General features: G+C 37.3%; 1 protein-coding gene across 1 annotated transcript in view; it reads left to right on the top strand.

The window, feature by feature from the left end:
* COL12A1 (collagen, type XII, alpha 1) overlaps positions 1 to 17301 on the top strand; it is a 146907-nt gene that overhangs the window by 110155 nt on the left and 19451 nt on the right. Inside the window, exons 51-58 of the mRNA XM_006896968.1 lie at positions 2560 to 2709; positions 5370 to 5447; positions 7939 to 8025; positions 9721 to 9774; positions 10434 to 10529; positions 12117 to 12170; positions 12530 to 12583; positions 16442 to 16495. Coding sequence (XP_006897030.1) covers positions 2560 to 2709; positions 5370 to 5447; positions 7939 to 8025; positions 9721 to 9774; positions 10434 to 10529; positions 12117 to 12170; positions 12530 to 12583; positions 16442 to 16495 — 627 coding nt within the window. The remainder of the gene's footprint in view (positions 1 to 2559; positions 2710 to 5369; positions 5448 to 7938; positions 8026 to 9720; positions 9775 to 10433; positions 10530 to 12116; positions 12171 to 12529; positions 12584 to 16441; positions 16496 to 17301) is intronic.

Raw genomic sequence — 17301 nt, 5'->3', positions numbered from 1 at the left:
AGATTAGAAATTTATTTATATGCCATAAGCTGAACAAGTATCTCAAATGAAGAGACATAATTTTTTTGCACCTACTCTATCTTCCATTTTTCATAACTTTTTATAGCCTTTAACATTTCCCTGATCCTTTCTTATTCAAATGCTCATCCATATTGCAATCTAGAGGATAACCATAATTTTTAAATATCTTCTTTATGTGGTTTACCTTTTAGAGAGGTGTTTTTAGGCTTCATGGAATGTCTTTTATCTTTCTTTTTATCCCCACACACTCTTTTCTCTCTCTAAATTCTTTAATTTCTTCTAGCATGATATTGTTCATATTTTTTGGGTTTTTTTCCCTCTTCTGTTAACTATGCCTTTTCCCTCCTCTACTTCCTTACCCCATTCTTCTAATGCATTCCTATTTATCTTATCAGTTAAAATATCGGTTCAATCACTATTAGCTATTTATATTCTTTATTAATCCAAGGATTCAAATATTCTATCATGTCCATTCAGTACCTGAAATGAAGTTCTTCAATCCTTGGAATAAAAATGAATAACACGTTGAATGCAGAGAGTTGGTGACAAGGTGACAAGGTGACAATAATGAGAAGGGGACATTCAGGGTATCATTTCATCTAGCAGAGACAGTGTGTGTGTGTGTGTGTGTGTGTGTGTGTGTAAAATTGTAACAGAGCCTGGGAAGGAAATGAGTGACAGAAGAGTAACATTTTGGTGCTGATGATTTATGTATGACCATCAATAATTGACAGGTAATAGGTTGGTTACTATAAATAATTGGACTGAAGATCTACAAATGATGAGCTCATTCTAAAACATCATTTTGCATGTGTTTAAATGCAACAAGACATGTTGAAGAAAGTATCACAAAACAAAGTTTTTTTTAAAATGTGCAACTGTAGTGTTAGCACATATATCTGGAATAATTCAGACAAAAAACTACTTCAAGTTTGAAATATTTTTTAGATCCTATTTCTGTTGTTTTGTGCCTTCAAGTCAGAACTGACTAATAGCTGACCCTTCAGTGAGTTTTCAGAGACAGTAACTCACATAGGAGGAGATTGCCCATCTTTCTCCTGTGCAACAGCTGGTGGATTTGAACTACATATCTCTATATTGGCAGCACAACTTGCTTACCACTAAGCCACCAGAGCCTCCTTTGAATAAGTACCACACTCTAACTGAATGTGCCACTGAAGCTCCCAGAATTCCCTGTGGACACTGTAGTTTTAAAAATATTTTGTGAATGAATGTTTGCTTCTATGATTGTTCATATTGTTGTTAAGAGGTGCTATACGACTCATAATAACCCTGTCAACAACAGATTGAAACTATGCCCTATCCTGAGCCATCCTCAAAAAAGATTTAGTTATAAGCAGCCTTGGAATGCTTGCATGCAGTTCTTCTTGAATTTAATATTAAATGAATATTCTATGGGTATTTAAAAGTCTTATATTTTTCATAAACTGAACAGCATTTTAAGGTAAAGGCAACATATAATTCATATTTACCATTTATAGACACACTAATATTTTAATAGTAACTCCATGTAGGAGAAATAATTACTGCCTAAAAAAAATCTCTAGCTATTATCGTCATGTTCATTGACTCAGCATATTTAAGGGAATTTCTGTTTCTTTTAACTTGGAGCCAAACTTTTTAAAGTAATCATCAAGTGCTTACTTGAGCATTTGTGCTGCGATAAGTGGAAACTCTAAGCATAACTGTAAACTTAAGGATCCCCCAAAGCCATTCTTCACATTATTGAAATAGAAATACTTTATTCACTATCTGTAAGAACAGACTTCTTAAGATTCTGAATATCTTCAGTATTAGGCAAAAGTAAATCAGGTGAAGCTTCTTTCCTGGAAAGGAAGATGAATTATGAGTTATATCTATTTCTAGAGCTGAATCTCTATAGAAGATGTGCTCTATCTTTACCATGTGAAGTATTTTAGTGGCATACAATTTCGTTTTGGCAGAGCAGAGAACAAGAATCTCAGAACTCAGGAAACAGCAATATTGGTGGAAGACAGTCAGGGCTTTTTTTTTTTTTAAAAAAAAAACAAACTAAGGAAGAACAAACAAATGTGGGTCTTGGATAAAGTGAAACTAGGGTGCTTCTTGGAAGTAAGGGTGGTGAACTTTCATCTCACATATTTTGAGCATGTTGTCAGTAAAGGCTATTCCCACTCAACTGCATTGAGTTGATCTGGAAGTTTTATCACTTATAGTCACTTCATTCACTATATCCTTTATGTTCATCTCAATAACAATGGAGAAACAAGAAATTATTCAGGTATATGTGGATAAAGGGAATGGAGGCCCAAAGAGACCAAGTGACTTGTTTCAGCATATTGTTAATAAAGGACATCATTGACATTGCAAACTGGCTTTTGGCTTTTTTAGTACAAGACCTGATAGAAATGAGAATGCTTTAAAGCATGCTTCCTTTTATGTGATTTGAGTCCTGTATAAAGCATATGTGATCTGAATTTTGCATCACTTTCCCCAACCCCTTGAAACTTTATAATGGAAACAAATCATCTTTTTTAGGTTCATATTGTCGTGACCTCAAAAAGTGTTAAAATCTACATTGACTGTTATGAAATTATAGAGAAAGACATCAAAGAAGCTGGAAATATCACAACAGATGGTTATGAAATTCTAGGAAAGCTGCTTAAAGGAGAGAGAAGATCTGCCACCGTATGTAACATTTGTTCCACTTTTCTTGGTGCTTTGAGTTACAACTGAAGTGGTATTTTCTAAACAACTCAGTGAGTTTCTAATCATCAAATTTCTTGGTCTGCGTGAAATGTTAGGAAAGGCACATTGAAAAAATAGACTCTTGGCAGAACAGAAGCCCTTGGTTTACTGCTAGACACAAAAGAAAATGTCAAGGCTCCAGGTAACATTGTTAACCTTGCATAGTCATTGTGACGCAGGGTCACATTGGAGAGAGCAGCACAGATGGCTGCCAGGATCACTGGTTAAGTATAAAATAATTCCTCTTTTACTCTAGAGATAATGCTTCTGAGTTAGTACAGCTTTGTGCAGTAAGATCTGACATGCTTGTGCACATGTCTGTGAGCTGTGACTATCATTAAAGGCAGCCTTTCCTCAGCGGAGCAGCCTTTGCCTCTCTGCCTTAGGAATGCCAGTGTTGTAGGGTCACCAATGACTGTATTCCTCACTTTCCAGGCCAAGATAAGCTGCCTACGGAGTGACAGTACCCTCTCATCAGTTTGTAAATCTAAACTTTTCATCCTTCCAGGTTTTTTTAAAAGTTCATACAATATGTAAGCCAATAAGCACACTTTTTTTAAAGCAAAGCTAATCTTTAGGTAACATTCCTAGCTTGGTCCCCCCCCACCCCACTAAACTAGCATGATTTATGTAATTCCACTTTCCTCCAAGGACATATTACCTCCTCCTAGATTCAAAAGCACACCCCTTATTTTGCAATAAGTCGTACAAATTTAATATAAATTGTGATTAAAATTGAGGCTTTTGAATATTACACTTGATGCTTAATTTGTATGATCATATCAGTTTTTTACAAGAATGACTAAATAACTTTCATTTATATTAAGAGTTTGATTTTTAAAATTTTTATTTTCTATTGGTTTTCTTACAAAGTTCATATACATTATGTTTCACATTGTTCTTAATTCACATTGTGTTTCCTACAATCATTTTCATGCATTATGCTTTATAAAATTAATCACCATTGGGATATGTCCACCATGACCCCATCTTTTCAGGTCCCTGGGGGAATCTTTCCCATTTCCTTTATCTTCTTCCTCCACCCACCAAATTGTGAGACCCTGTGATTTTGCCCCAACCCATCCTCATCCCTCTATTCCTGCCCCTTCTCACTTTGATTTTTAAACTGTATCAAGATAAACAGTGTTCGCTAGTGCTCCATAGCAGAAAGGCCACAGGAAGATATCTTTTAAAAACAGGAATATGTTATTTTCCTCAGTTTTGGGGGCTAACAGTCCAAATCAGGGGCTTAACTGTTCAGACTCCTCCTTGTGAGTTCTCATCCTGGCTTCTGGTCACTGCTGTCAGTCCTTGTTATTCCTTGGCTTGGAGATGACCTTCATATGATGCCCACATTGCTGTTTCAGAGTCTATCTTATCCTTTTTATAAGACACTGTTTATATGTGAATAGATTTAGGACCTACCCTACTCTGGTATGATCTTATTAAATAACAAGAAAATACCTATTCTGAAATAGTCATTTTTCACAAGTACTGGAGTTAGGGTTTCAGTACGTAGTTTTAGGAGACATAATTCATTCCTTAAGAGTATATATGCTATATTTAAAGAGTTAAAGTGAAATCCATAAGAAAAGTTACCAGTCAACCCCTAGGCAATAATTTCCCCCAAACTCCATAGTAATTTTTGAATAAGGACACTTTGTGGTACAATCTCTGGGCTGATAACTAAAAGGTTGGTGGTTTGACCTCATCCATTGACTCTGTAAGAAAAAGATCTGGTCATACACTTCCATAAAGTAAATGAACTGACAAACCAGATCCACTGCCTTGAGTTGATTCTAACTCCTGGCAACCAACCCTTCATTTAGTTTTCAAGGTTGTAAATTTTTACAGGAAGAGACTGCCCTTCCTTCTTCTGCAGAGAGGCTGCTGAGCTCAACCCATCAAATTTTCATTAGCAATTCAATTTATAACACACTCCACCTGTTTACTCTATTGGGCAGTTCTACTCTGTCATAAGAGATTGGGTCCTTATGCATCAAATGTCACTATGACAATAGCCAAACAACAATTTTAGAATAAATAAAAATTTACTTACTGTTATTTTTCTACATAAGTATACTCTTAGATGTAGATATAAATAGAAGTAGTTAAAAATTCATTTGTTCTTGTTGTTGATTGTCTTTGAGTCGAGCATGACCTATAGCAACTCTATGAACAAAAGGCCTGAAGCCCCTCTACAACTATCAATATTTATCAAAGTTCATAGAGTTTCTGGAGCCATGTTGTTTAGGAAGTGAATGCCACTCCTGCTTCCAAAAAATAAAAATAATTTAAATAAGAAGAATTAAAATTATTTTTTTAGAAGAATTAAAATTCTTCATCTCATTGAAACACTTCATTTTAGCAAGGAAATGAGTTAGCAGTGGGAATTTTACATACGTGTTTTGCATGACTGTCTTTCTATTAGGCATGGGTTCCTGACTTCTTGCCTTATGAAATAAAGATCACAGTATTCTCTAGGGTTTGTACCCTTGAGAAAATCTGTGTGAGAAGCTGGCAAAGGTTAATATGAGGACACTTGCATATAAAATGTTTTCCATGCATCTTTAGCTGATGATGCTGTTGGTTGTTTACAGTTCCAAATCCAGAATTTTGACATCGTTTGCAGCCCGGTGTGGACCAGTAGAGACAGATGCTGTGATATTCCCTCTAGGGTAAGTAAAGCAGAATTGGAATCTGTTATTGCGTAAATGGTCCCCAGGAATAATTACCCGTGGTGAGATGGTCTGGGAGAGGAAGTAGCACTCGGCAGCTACATCTTCAGGAAGAGGCTAAGGGATATACGATGTGTGTTCCCAACATCCACCCTAGCTCATGCTGCTGGCTCTGAAACCTCCCTCACAAGCTGGGAATGAACAAAATAATTTTCTGAAATGCTTCACAATGGTCAAATGACTACTCATAAGGAGAAAAGTCCTTCCAAATTTGCATGTTTGATAAGCACACATCCCCCTTATTGCTTGTAATTATTGTCATTTTACAGAATATATCATTACTTCTCTAGATAGCTATTATTTTCACTTACTTATTGCTGTTGAGGTGGAATCAAACCATAACTGACCCTTCAGTGGGTTTTTGGAAGCTGTAAATCACATAGAAGGTGATTGCCCATCTTTCTCAGAGCAATTGTTGGACTTGAACTGCTTGCCTTTGGGTTGATAACATAACTCCTTTCCTATGAGGCCACCAGAGCTCCCTAGCTAATATTTTAGGTGGTTGTTGTTCTTGTGTGCCATCGAGTAGCCCATGACTCATTGCAATCCTATGTACAATAGCTGTAAACCCTGCTCTACCCTGAGCCAGTCTCACTGACTCCAACACACCTAAGATCCTATTGCCCCAGTTACTGTCAGATAATCTCATCCAAGGTCTTTCCTGCACTGTCCATCCACCCTTCTAAGCATAATGTCCTTCTCCAAGGACCGGTTCCTCCTGACCATGTGCCCAAAGTATACGAGACAGAGCTTTAAAATCCTAGCCTCCAAGGAGAAACTTGGTTTCACCCTTCCCAAGAGACCTATTTGTTCTCCTCTAGGTCCATGGTATGTTCAATACTCTCCTCCAGCACCACAACTCAAAGGCATCGATTCTTCTTCTGTCATCCTTAGTCATTGTCCAGCTCTTGATGCAAATAGAGTAATTAAAGACATGGGTTGGATCACAAGTACATTTCTATAGGCCATTTCTGTAGGACATGATGGATTTCCCCAGTAGATTTTGTGTGATGGATAGTACAAAACAAGCTGAATTCTAGTCCTGGCTTTGAAACTTTGGGAAAGAGAAGAATACACACATCCATAGGATGGCTGAGTATCATTGAAAAAAATATCAGAATGCTAAATCTGTTGTTGCTGAGTTGGCTGTAGTGTATAGCAATTCTATAGAATAGAGCAGAGCCACCTCAGGCAGTTTCTGAAGCTGTCATCTTTATGGAAGCAACTGCCACACTTTTTCCCCTTAGAGTGACTGAGCATTTCCCACTAGTAACCAAGAATTTACTCATTGCACCACAAGAAATCTTTGTGCATTATTTAGTCTGTTTAGCACTGATGAAATGGAACTGACCCATAGCTGACCTTCAGTGGTTTTTCAGAGGCAGTAAATTGCATGAGAGGAGATTGCCCATCCTTCTGCCATTATTTAGTCTACCAATGTTTATTTGAGCATGTGTTACAAACAAGGGAAGTCCTTATGTGACATAAATTATTAACAGTACAAACCCACTAGGAAAAAAAATTCTGGCAATCTGCTTCTAATAAGATTGGAGCCAAGAAAACCAGACAGAACAGTTCTTTTCTGTAGCACATGCATGAGTTGGAATCAACACAGTGCCAATGAGTTTATTATAAGCAAAGTGCTATGCTAAGAGTTAAAGTTACAACACTGAAAAAATGGAATATTTAAGTGGGAGACAGGGTAAAGAAATAATGAACAAATAGGTATATGCTATCTTAGGAAATGAAAAGACTTAAGATGAGTAGTGAATCGGGGCAGGTGGTGGGTATCCTCAGCCCTGAGTAGTGGAGTGAGATAAGCAGAAGCATGGATAAATCAATAATGGACAGTGATCAATAATGAATCAATAAGGAAATCAATTATGTGGATAACTGGAAGAAGGTTAGTCCAAAGACATGGAAGTATAAAATACAAAGATCTAAGGCAAGAGTATGCTCTAAGTAGAATGTAGATCAGTGGAGCTGGAGCCAAGTAATGATCAGGGGGAATGTGGTACGGAATGGATTGAGGAGAGAGGCTGGATACTGGTTTGCAGATTAGGTAAGCCCTTCTAGACATAGAAAGACTCCTAGGTTTTACTCGGCATGAAATGGGCATAAGAGACCAAGTAATATACACACTATTTCTCTAACACTGGTTTAGAGAAAACTGGAAATTACTGCAGGGCTCCCAGCAGTCTTAAAAACATTGCTTGGCCATGTGAGGATTCCTAAGACAAACATAATTTAGAGGCATAAAGAGATGTAACAAGTTAAACATAAGACAATTTGTAATATTATCTAGAATTTATTTCTTCAAGTTGGGAAACACATTTATTTCTGGAGCCTGTGTATTTAAGATGTATGAAGATGAGGCCTGCTAAGTCATGTTTCCATAAATTTATATGCAAATTTTTTTTTCAAATTTCAGAGAGATGAAGCAAAGTGCCCCGCTCTTCCGAATGCTTGCACGTGTACCCAGGACAGTGTGGGACCACCAGGACCACCAGGCCCTGCAGTAAGAAAGCTGACATAATCCTGATTTTTGTTTAAAATCTTTGGGGTTGCCGGCCTCTTGGCAGGATAAAATCCATACAATGCTCCTAGTTTGCTGGCTGCTGACTAGGACAGAGCAGGCTAATTTGCAGACCATAGTGGAAGTAAGTTTAGAATTCTGAAAGGGAATAAATCACTAAGAAAATTTTGTTTTGGTGTTTGGACACATCTCACCTATCACAAAGGGATGGTGCTACCTGTCTTTAATGAGGTTTCTTCCTGGAATTTTCTTGTATTTGTGGATGTAGGGAACCACAGTTGAGAGACTGACCAACAGACATTTTCTTAGAACCTAGGACGTGTGCATTTTACATAGCAGACATATGCCAAGACTGTTGTGGTTGCTGCTGTGTGCCGTTGAGTTGGAACTGACCCATAGCTGACCCTCCAGCCTGTTTTCAGAGGCAATTAATCACACAGGAGGAGAATGCCCATCTTCCTGTGAAGCAGCTGGTGGATTTGAATTGTGTGCCTTGCAGCACAGTTTCTTACCACTAGGCCACCAGAGCTCCCTTATCTCAAGACTAACAAATATAATTTTGTGTAAGTGATGTAGCAAAAAGGCTGAGTAAAAGGCTTGATTTTGTAGTAGTTTGACTGTAGACTATTCATGGAATGAGAGTGGTCAAGAAAATTCAAGGCAAAATGGAAACTTACAGCAATAGACACCATTGATCAACAAGTTTTTGTTCTTGTACACTGTTGGGTTGTAATAGATTCATAGCTGACTCTCCAATAGGTTTTCAGAGCCAGTAAATCACTTGGGAGGAGGTTGCCCATCTTCCTCCCATGGAATGACTGGTGAACTTGAACTTTGTGCCTTTAGTATGGCAGCACTGCTCCTTGCCATTTGGCCACTAGAGCTCCTATTGATCAATATGCAACTCTTCATTTGGTCAATCCCAACATCCAGTCTGGGCAATTTTGTGGATTGGCAGTGGCAGTACTAAGTTCCACTGTTCTCTCCTTTCAAGAAAAGGAATAACTGACATAGCAACAGCTTGGGAATTCTCAATTTTAACACACTTGATTAATGAGAATTGACTTCAGGCCATTTTCAAACCAACTCCTTCTATATAGAATCAAAATGTCATTAGAATTATCATCATCTTTTTATTAACAGTACTTCTTTGACTTAAACCTATAATCATATAATTACATGGTAATTTAGCTGGTTTTGAAAAGTAGGGATTTTAAAAAATTTGCTTGTGAGTTACCATTATTGAATGCCACTGTAATCATCGTTCTTTGATTGGTCTCTCATAGTTTCTTATGTTACGTATAAATTCTCTGTTTCTGAGAGATTAAAACACTTTTATTTCTGCATGTAATTTTCCTTGAAAGGTACTTAATTCCCAGATGGATTTTTCACTTTTCTATATTAAAATAATGTTTTCACTTTCCAACAAACCCAAAATTTGGTTACAAATTGTTAATAATAAGTAAAGTTCACGGTGTGAAACTCAGGTCATTAGAATCTACCAAATTTTTTTTAACCTTCGTATTTGCATAACATAAAATATTTAGTTCAATATTTGCATGCATCTGTAGAAATGCTGATTAGAGAATACACTGTTTCTGGAAGCAACTTCTATGTGCTAACATCTCCGCACTTCCCTATGTCCCATTAACGTGTGCTCCTCCTATGTATTTTTAGGGAGGGCCTGGTGCCAAAGGCCCCAGAGGTGAAAGAGGTATCAATGGAGCAATCGTAAGTATATTTTAGAGTACATTTACATTTTCATCTCCTTATGGAACTCTAGTTGTTCACATTTCTACTAATGAGACTATCTGAACGAGCTAATTTAAGTTTCATGCACCTTAGGTAAAAGAATGATCTGTTGGCATCAAAATTATTAATTGGACTAGCCGTTGCATAGTTTGTCATAATATCACCTTTAAGAAGAAAAGGGTGAAAGTAGGCTACTACTCTAGGTCTGTGTGACTCCAAGTTTGTGATCTTTCCATCAGAATATGCCTCAAAGCTCAATCTGTATGTATGCTCCATTTGCAGAAATAGTACTGTATCAGGGAGGACTCAGGAATAGCCTATCACAGTTAAAATCCAATGAAAATGGATCTCTTTTCTATATATTTTGCTTCTTTAAAAAACGTCTACTTCTAGTAAGACAGTCATGGAAATTTGAGGGTTCGTTGCAAAGTTGAGGCACTTTCCAACTATTTTTAAATGAATAGTAAATAAAAAAAGGGAATTGTATTAAATGTGCTTTTATAGATGTCTAGATTCTTAAAACTTTATAAAGCTCATGTTTGGTATTTTAGAAATATAAAGATAAATTGTGGTATGAATGTTCACATGGGAAGAGTATTCTATTTCTTAGAGGTTCTCTTTCCTTGCTGCATTTTTAGGGACCCCCTGGTCCTCGTGGAGATACAGGTCCTCCGGGTCCCCAAGGTCCTCCAGGCCCCCAGGGACCCAACGGACTCTCTATTCCGGGAGAACAAGTAAGTACAAAGACTTTATGTATTAAATGAAGATGGCAGATTAATATTGCGCTAACGAAAACATTTTCCAGTATGTTTTGCCAAACTCAAATGTTTTCTCAGAAAACAAGTTTGGTAATTAGGAGGGCTTCCTATTATCATAATAATGTCACATATGTAAATAAAATAAAACTCCAAAATGAAAACTCACTGCCATCCACTCAACTCTGATGCAAAGCCATTGTGGTTAAGGCTTTGATGGCCAAGCAAAAAGGTCTGCAGTGAACTCACCAGTAACTGTGTGGGAGAAGGATGAAGTATTTTGTTTCTAAAATATATATATATATATATATATATATCTGTGGTGGCCCTGGAGACTTTTGTAATATTCATAACCTGAAGGCAAGCTTGCTTTAGTTGACTTAGGTCCTTCTTTTTTTTAGGTAAAAATATTATAAAGACCTTTGTGGGTTTTAAAAGTTATTATTGTACTTGTTTGTTTACAAAAATTCAAATACATTGTTTTCCCGAACATATTCTTCCGATTTCCCTCATCCCACCCCCACAGTCCTTCTTTTTAAGTGACATTTGAATGAAATGTTTTCTACTTGTTCAAAATCCTAACCTGAAGTTAGAGACAACATTTTCTATTGGAAGATTTATATTTTGTTCCATCACTAATATATTTCCTCTACTTACTAGCAAGTACATTTAATTAAGTCTAAATTCCATCTAGAAGTGACATAATAGAAGGCAGATGGATTGTTTTGGCAGTTAGAGGAAAAGAAAAATTACTCAAGATCAGGTATAGATAGAAATGAGGTGTGTGAAGAAACAAGGTTGCTTATAAGGTTTGTATGTATCTGCTTCTAAATTCTTCAGTCTTAAAGGTGGCTTTAGAGGTTTTTACCATTCTTCACTATTAATAAAAACCCCAGATCCACTGCCATTGAGTTGCAGTCATGGTGACCCCCCATTTGGTTTCCAAGCCTGTGACTCTTTGTGGGAAGAGGCTGCCGTTTTATTCCTCAGGAGCAACATGTAGACTCCAGCTGCCGAACTGGTGACATTGCATTTAGCAGTTCAGCACATAAGATACTACATCACCTGGGCTCCTTTTTCTCACCACTGCAATTACTAAATTAATTTTATCAGTTTTAAATTCTGCTTTGCCTTTGTGGTTCTGTCTTTAAGCATGAGTTATAAACCTCCCAGCTATGTTGTTTTCTTGTAATTGTTCCTTGAGTATCATACTGACAAATCAGTACTAAACTAATGGTCTAAAGAACAAATATTTTCTTCAAATTTTTTTCTCTGAAAATCCTTCTGTTGAATTATATTCTTTTCTCCAATGGTAGATAGATAGCTATGCCAAACTTCATAACATTATTACATAACATTAAGGAGGAAAATTGCAATAGAGCATTTTTAGTTTAAAAGGCAAACACCCATTCAAGAAATGGTTTATAGTCCTTCATCTCACTTCAAAAACATCCTTGTTTTGTTTGGATTCATGAAGTGACGGAGATGCCATAAATGACGCATGTCTTCCCTTCTCACCAAATCTCTGTGCAAAGTCTGAGCATGGTCTCCTCATGCTTGTTCCAGGGCCGCCAAGGGATGAAAGGTGATGCTGGGGACCCCGGACTTCCAGGCCGAACAGTGAGTTCATCTTAAAGCTTGCTTGCTTTCTCCTCTCACTGTGTCCCACTTGTCATGTGTATTTAAACATTGCCTGACCAGGTGAACTCAGGTTAATAAGCAAAGCCAAAGTCTGAGCTGTGCTCTATGTTATTTTCATCTTTACATCTTGATCTTAGTCTTCAAGTCTGTTCTGCTCAATCGAGGTATCTACTCTCAACTGACCCTTCTGGCATGGTCATTTCCTCTGGTTTCCCCTCTCCTCTTGTGAAATTTTTTCTGTAACATTTTGGAGGAAACATTGTCCTTCCCATAGCAAGTATCTGAAATTTCCTTTGAGAGAACTTGCAATATTTAACTTATCTGTTTCTTCTGTATAGGGAACTCCAGGCTTGCCTGGCCCACCAGGACCTATGGGACCTCCAGGAGACAGAGTGAGTTGTGGTTTTTTTTTTTTTTTGAAGGAAATACCAGGTTGTTTATACTAATTAAGGATTCCCCACAATTCAGTTTGCATGGTTAGAGTGTAAAGTTTGAATGTCTTGAAGAAGGCTTAAAAGTTAGTATCAATGAACTTGAGCTGTGGTGGCTTAGTGCTAAGGAATCACACTGCCAACCCAAAGGTACTTGGTTTAAATCCACCAGCTGCTCCATGGTAGAAGGATGGACAATCTCCTTCCGTGCAATTTACAGCCTCTGAAAACCCACTGAAGGGCCAGCTACGAGTTAGTTCTGACTTCATGGTCAGACACTAACAAACTTCCCAACATCCTTACAATCTTAATGTTTACAAAACAAAATGGTAGGGCTTTATGGAAGTCTTCAAATTTTGATTTTATTAAGAGGTTTCTTTTTAAAATTTAGAAAAGAAGACTAGAAAAGAAATTTTGCTAATTAGAAGTAATGAAAAAAAAATCCCAGCAAACAGTTTTTAGTCCTAATATTAAAATATTTTTTATGAGTCTGCTTTTATTTAGGAGAGTATGAATGTTTTAATGAAAAGAAGCTAGAGATGTTAGAGCTACTTAAAAACAAAAAACACCTAATGACATCTCAGCATGGGTTAGACAACTTTCTGAGTTTAATTTGTTTCCTAAATTAACAATCAAGAAAAAGCATAACAAGCAGCCGGGTCGCATAAGGCTTAGATGTAACTACCACACTAAACACATTGATCTGTTAACATTAGTAAACTTTACCCAGAAGAGATGAGCCCTTGAGATAGAACAAATATTTTTCCAGATAGTACTGGATGAATGTCAGTGAATTTTATTTGTTTACCTGTCTATTTTTGTTTTGAAAGAAAACCTTTGTATTTTCTTGGAGTCTGAAACATGGAGAGTGGTAACCATATATATAATTGTTAGTTGCCATCAAGTTGATTTAAACTCATGGTGATTCTATGTGCCAGTAAGAGGTACAACTGACTACTGGCCAAAAAATTTGGCAATTTGCTTCCAAACAGATTACAGCTTTGACAATTCTCTGTTTTAGAGGGTGGCTATGAATTAGAATTGATCAGGTGGCAATGAGTGTGTGGATGCATTTACATGTGTGTGCATTTGGTTATTTATTCTTTTATACTTTTTTGAATTTTTATTTTATAACAGAGGTCAACAGTGATAATACAGAGGTAGCAAGCCACTCTTTTCAATTAGAAAACAAAGAACATGGCAATCATGAAATGCTGAAGGCTGACTCACATGCTGCAATTACTCCTGATAATAATGCTCTGTGTAGATAATGCTGGGTTGCAAATCTACTTCCAACAGCATACATTTTCATCATCATCATGGCTCTTGCTCTGAAAAGTGTGGGAACAAAAGAGGCTGTGTTTTCCACCCTTAAATTCTAACCTGTAAATCTAACTTTGTGGTGTTTTTTCCTGAGTCTCCTGGGATGGAGGCAAGGAAACTTTTCAGGGAAACATTCATCCATCTTTTCTCTTCCCAGCTATTCCTTCATAGTCTAGCACACTCAGTTTACATATTACTAATCCTGAAAATAGGCTGCAAAAACTGCTGGAGAATAAACAAGTTTGGAATGTTTGAGAGATTTGGATAAGGAGATTTTATCTTGAAGGAGGGAAAAAAAGAAAACAATAAATATGAACCCAAGGGAAGATAAGAGAAGGAGCCCAGAAGAACAAGCTGAAGGATCATGATGAGGAAGGAAGACATGATACCACAGTGGAGTTGGAAGGACAAGAATACATGGATTGTCTTTTATGTCAATAATTTTTAGAAATGTGAGGCAGAGCTTTGCAAACTATAAGAAGGTAACAAAAGACATAAGTAGTGGCAATCACTACTGCAACTTTAAACATAAAGAAGAAAATAAAATTATAGCACAAAGTTCTGCAGATGGTGGCATTGGGTGGTCCTTCTAAGGACATCAGAATGAAATCACCCAGTTATGATCTTGAGGGAACTCTCTTGGCACAGTAATAAGGGATTGCATTGCTCACCTAAAGGCTTTGTGCATATCTTACCAACTGCTCTGTGAGAGAATGATAAGCAGTCTTCTCCCACGCTATTTAGTGCATTTGAAAACTGGAGGGTCAGCTGTGAGTTTATTCCAACTCGATGGCACATAACAACAACAACCACACTATACCGATTTAGGTTTCTTCTAAAAGAATATATTTGATGAGAAAGTTATTAGGATGTCTACAAAGTGATTAGTCAGAAATTTAACTTACCTCAACAATTCAAAAAAAATGTCTTATTGAAAAAAATTAGATGGAAGAAATCCATCAAACTATCTAAGCTATACTTCAAAGCATTTGGTGTCTTAAGTGGGTTGCAGAAACAGTGTCAATGTTACATCAGATGATGTGGAAGTCTGTTTTTATTTGGGAGAGCTAGATATTTCAGAAAACAGTCTGAAATCTGAGTTATTGGTCCCCCACCCACCTCCCTGGAATATTTTCCATGGCAACTTAAAAAAAAAAAATAACATCTTTTCCATTGTAAAGTCAGTGGCTAATGAGAAACTAAGCAGTAATCTCAGTGATCCCAAGGATTGCTAAAATTTAAGAATAGGGATGAAATTATCGTACTCATTCTTTGTAGAAAATGAGATAAAATTCTCCTTTGACTGAGGAATGCAACAGTGATACAAAAAAACGACTTGAGTCAGAAATCCTCAGCTGGATTTCAGGGCTCTGCTGTTGAGTAGCAGGATGACTCATTCCAAACAGAGGTCAGTTGGCACAATACAAAAAAAAAATTGGCATATATGAGCCAACACCACGTGGAGATGTGCTCTGCTCCTGGGGCTGGTCTGTCCCTCCCAGTCAACCCAACACTGATGCAGTTGAGCCATTCTATGTGACATAGAGAAAACAGCTGTTTACTTTGGGGGATCGAGAATTTCTTGTCTTTTGAGCAGAGGGCAGATAAGAGAGCTCTGAATCTTTTTTCATTTGGAAAAAGTACATCAGGAGAAGAGACATAAATAGGAGTCACTGGATGAAACAAAGGGTTAACTGCTTGATTACTTACTGAAAAGAACCCACCTAGAGGAGCTGAGGAAGAAGGGCCTGGTGACCTGCTTCTTTACAAATGACAGCTGGGGAAACTCTGTGGGGCTCACTGCTTTTGGTCACAATGGGGGTCACAAGGAATGTGAATTTGACTGGACAGCAACTGGGTTTATTTCTGGAGACATAAACAATCCTCTTTGATCTAGCAGTTGATTAGGACATAGGGAAGGGAGTCTTCTAATCTTGTGGTCAGCCTGTCTTCCGTATTTTGTGATACTATGTGCTTTCTCAGCAACATTACGTTGATCCCACTTCCCTGACATCTTTCCTGGGAGAACTTGTAACATTGACTTTTCAGTAGAAAGGCTTTTGCCCTTTACAGACTTAGAAAGCCCAATATCTTCACCAAAGTATTCGTCTCCTTTGGAGAAAGACTAATGCAAACCCTTTAAAATGTTTTTATTTTTAAATATAGATTAATTACATCATAAAAGCATAAGTTAAACTAGGGAACATGGTTTTTTTGAGGGGGCTGTGTGTGTGTGTGTGTGTACTGTCAAATCAGATCTGACTGGTACAGAAGAATATCCCTCCTTCTCCAGTAGAGAGCATCTGGTGGATTTGAACTGCTTACCTCTAGGATTAGGGAGCATGTTTTTGCTTATCTGTCTTCATAGTGAAAAGGTGGCAAACCAAAGAGCAAATTGTGCAAAATCCCTCTCTTCACTCTATACAGTCTGATTAGAATAATTTCATTTGTTCATTATTTCATTAATCTCAAATGAATTCCATATTTTCCCAATAGGGTTTCACTGGAAAAGATGGCACGATGGGACCCAGAGGCCCACCCGGGCCACCGGTAAGAACAGAGTGGATTACACTATTGGCCTGCTCCCCCACTTTTGCTGATGAGCCAAGTAACCTTGCCTTTGAGGCTATTCTGCCAGCCTAAGCACACATCTGTGGAGGGAGCTCAGAAAATCTGTTAGAAAAAAAAAGGGATGCATTAAGTTGTGGAGTCTTTTTAAGTAGAACTATAATTGAGGATAGTTTGTCTAACTAATTTGACCACTAGCTGTTTAGTGTTTTAGTTTCCTCATTCTATAGAGAGTGCTTAGGCTTTATTAACTCAGTGGTTCTTTCCTGCATAGAAAGTTAAGTTTTGCATTTTGAGGACATTTATTACTGAACCACTATTAAAGAAATATGCTTTACTTACAACTGAAACAAAAAGATGTTTTAGATATATACTATTTCTTGGAGACAGTCATCATCCTAGGAAGGGTAGAGGTCAGCTAAAGAAAGAGATGAGATGTCTTACCCAGTGACCACCACAGTGGACTTGAACATGGCAAGAGATCAAGAGGACAGTGCAAAATAGGGCAAAGTCCAGACCTCTTCTTCAGAGGCCTACCATGAATCGTAGTGCCAAACAAGAACGACAAAATCTTTGGAAAAAATTTCTGAAACCAAGTCTTATCTCATCTAAATGAGATGGCCAATTATTTGAGGTGACACTTATTCTCTATGTCAGGGAACGAAGACTTGAGAGCATACATTAAATTAATTGTGTTATTTATATTTACTACATAACTTGTCAAGGTAAGAGTTTTTTAAAAATATTTTTTGTACTTTCTTGCTAAGTATTTGATGTTGTTGTTGTTG

This window comes from Elephantulus edwardii, unplaced genomic scaffold (genome assembly GCF_000299155.1).
Source record: "Elephantulus edwardii isolate Elephantulus edwardi_28Jun2011 unplaced genomic scaffold, EleEdw1.0 scaffold00194, whole genome shotgun sequence".
Lineage (NCBI taxonomy): Eukaryota > Metazoa > Chordata > Mammalia > Macroscelidea > Macroscelididae > Elephantulus > Elephantulus edwardii.
Note: the sequence above shows the minus strand (reverse complement) of the source record. Positions and strands in the feature narration are given on the sequence as shown.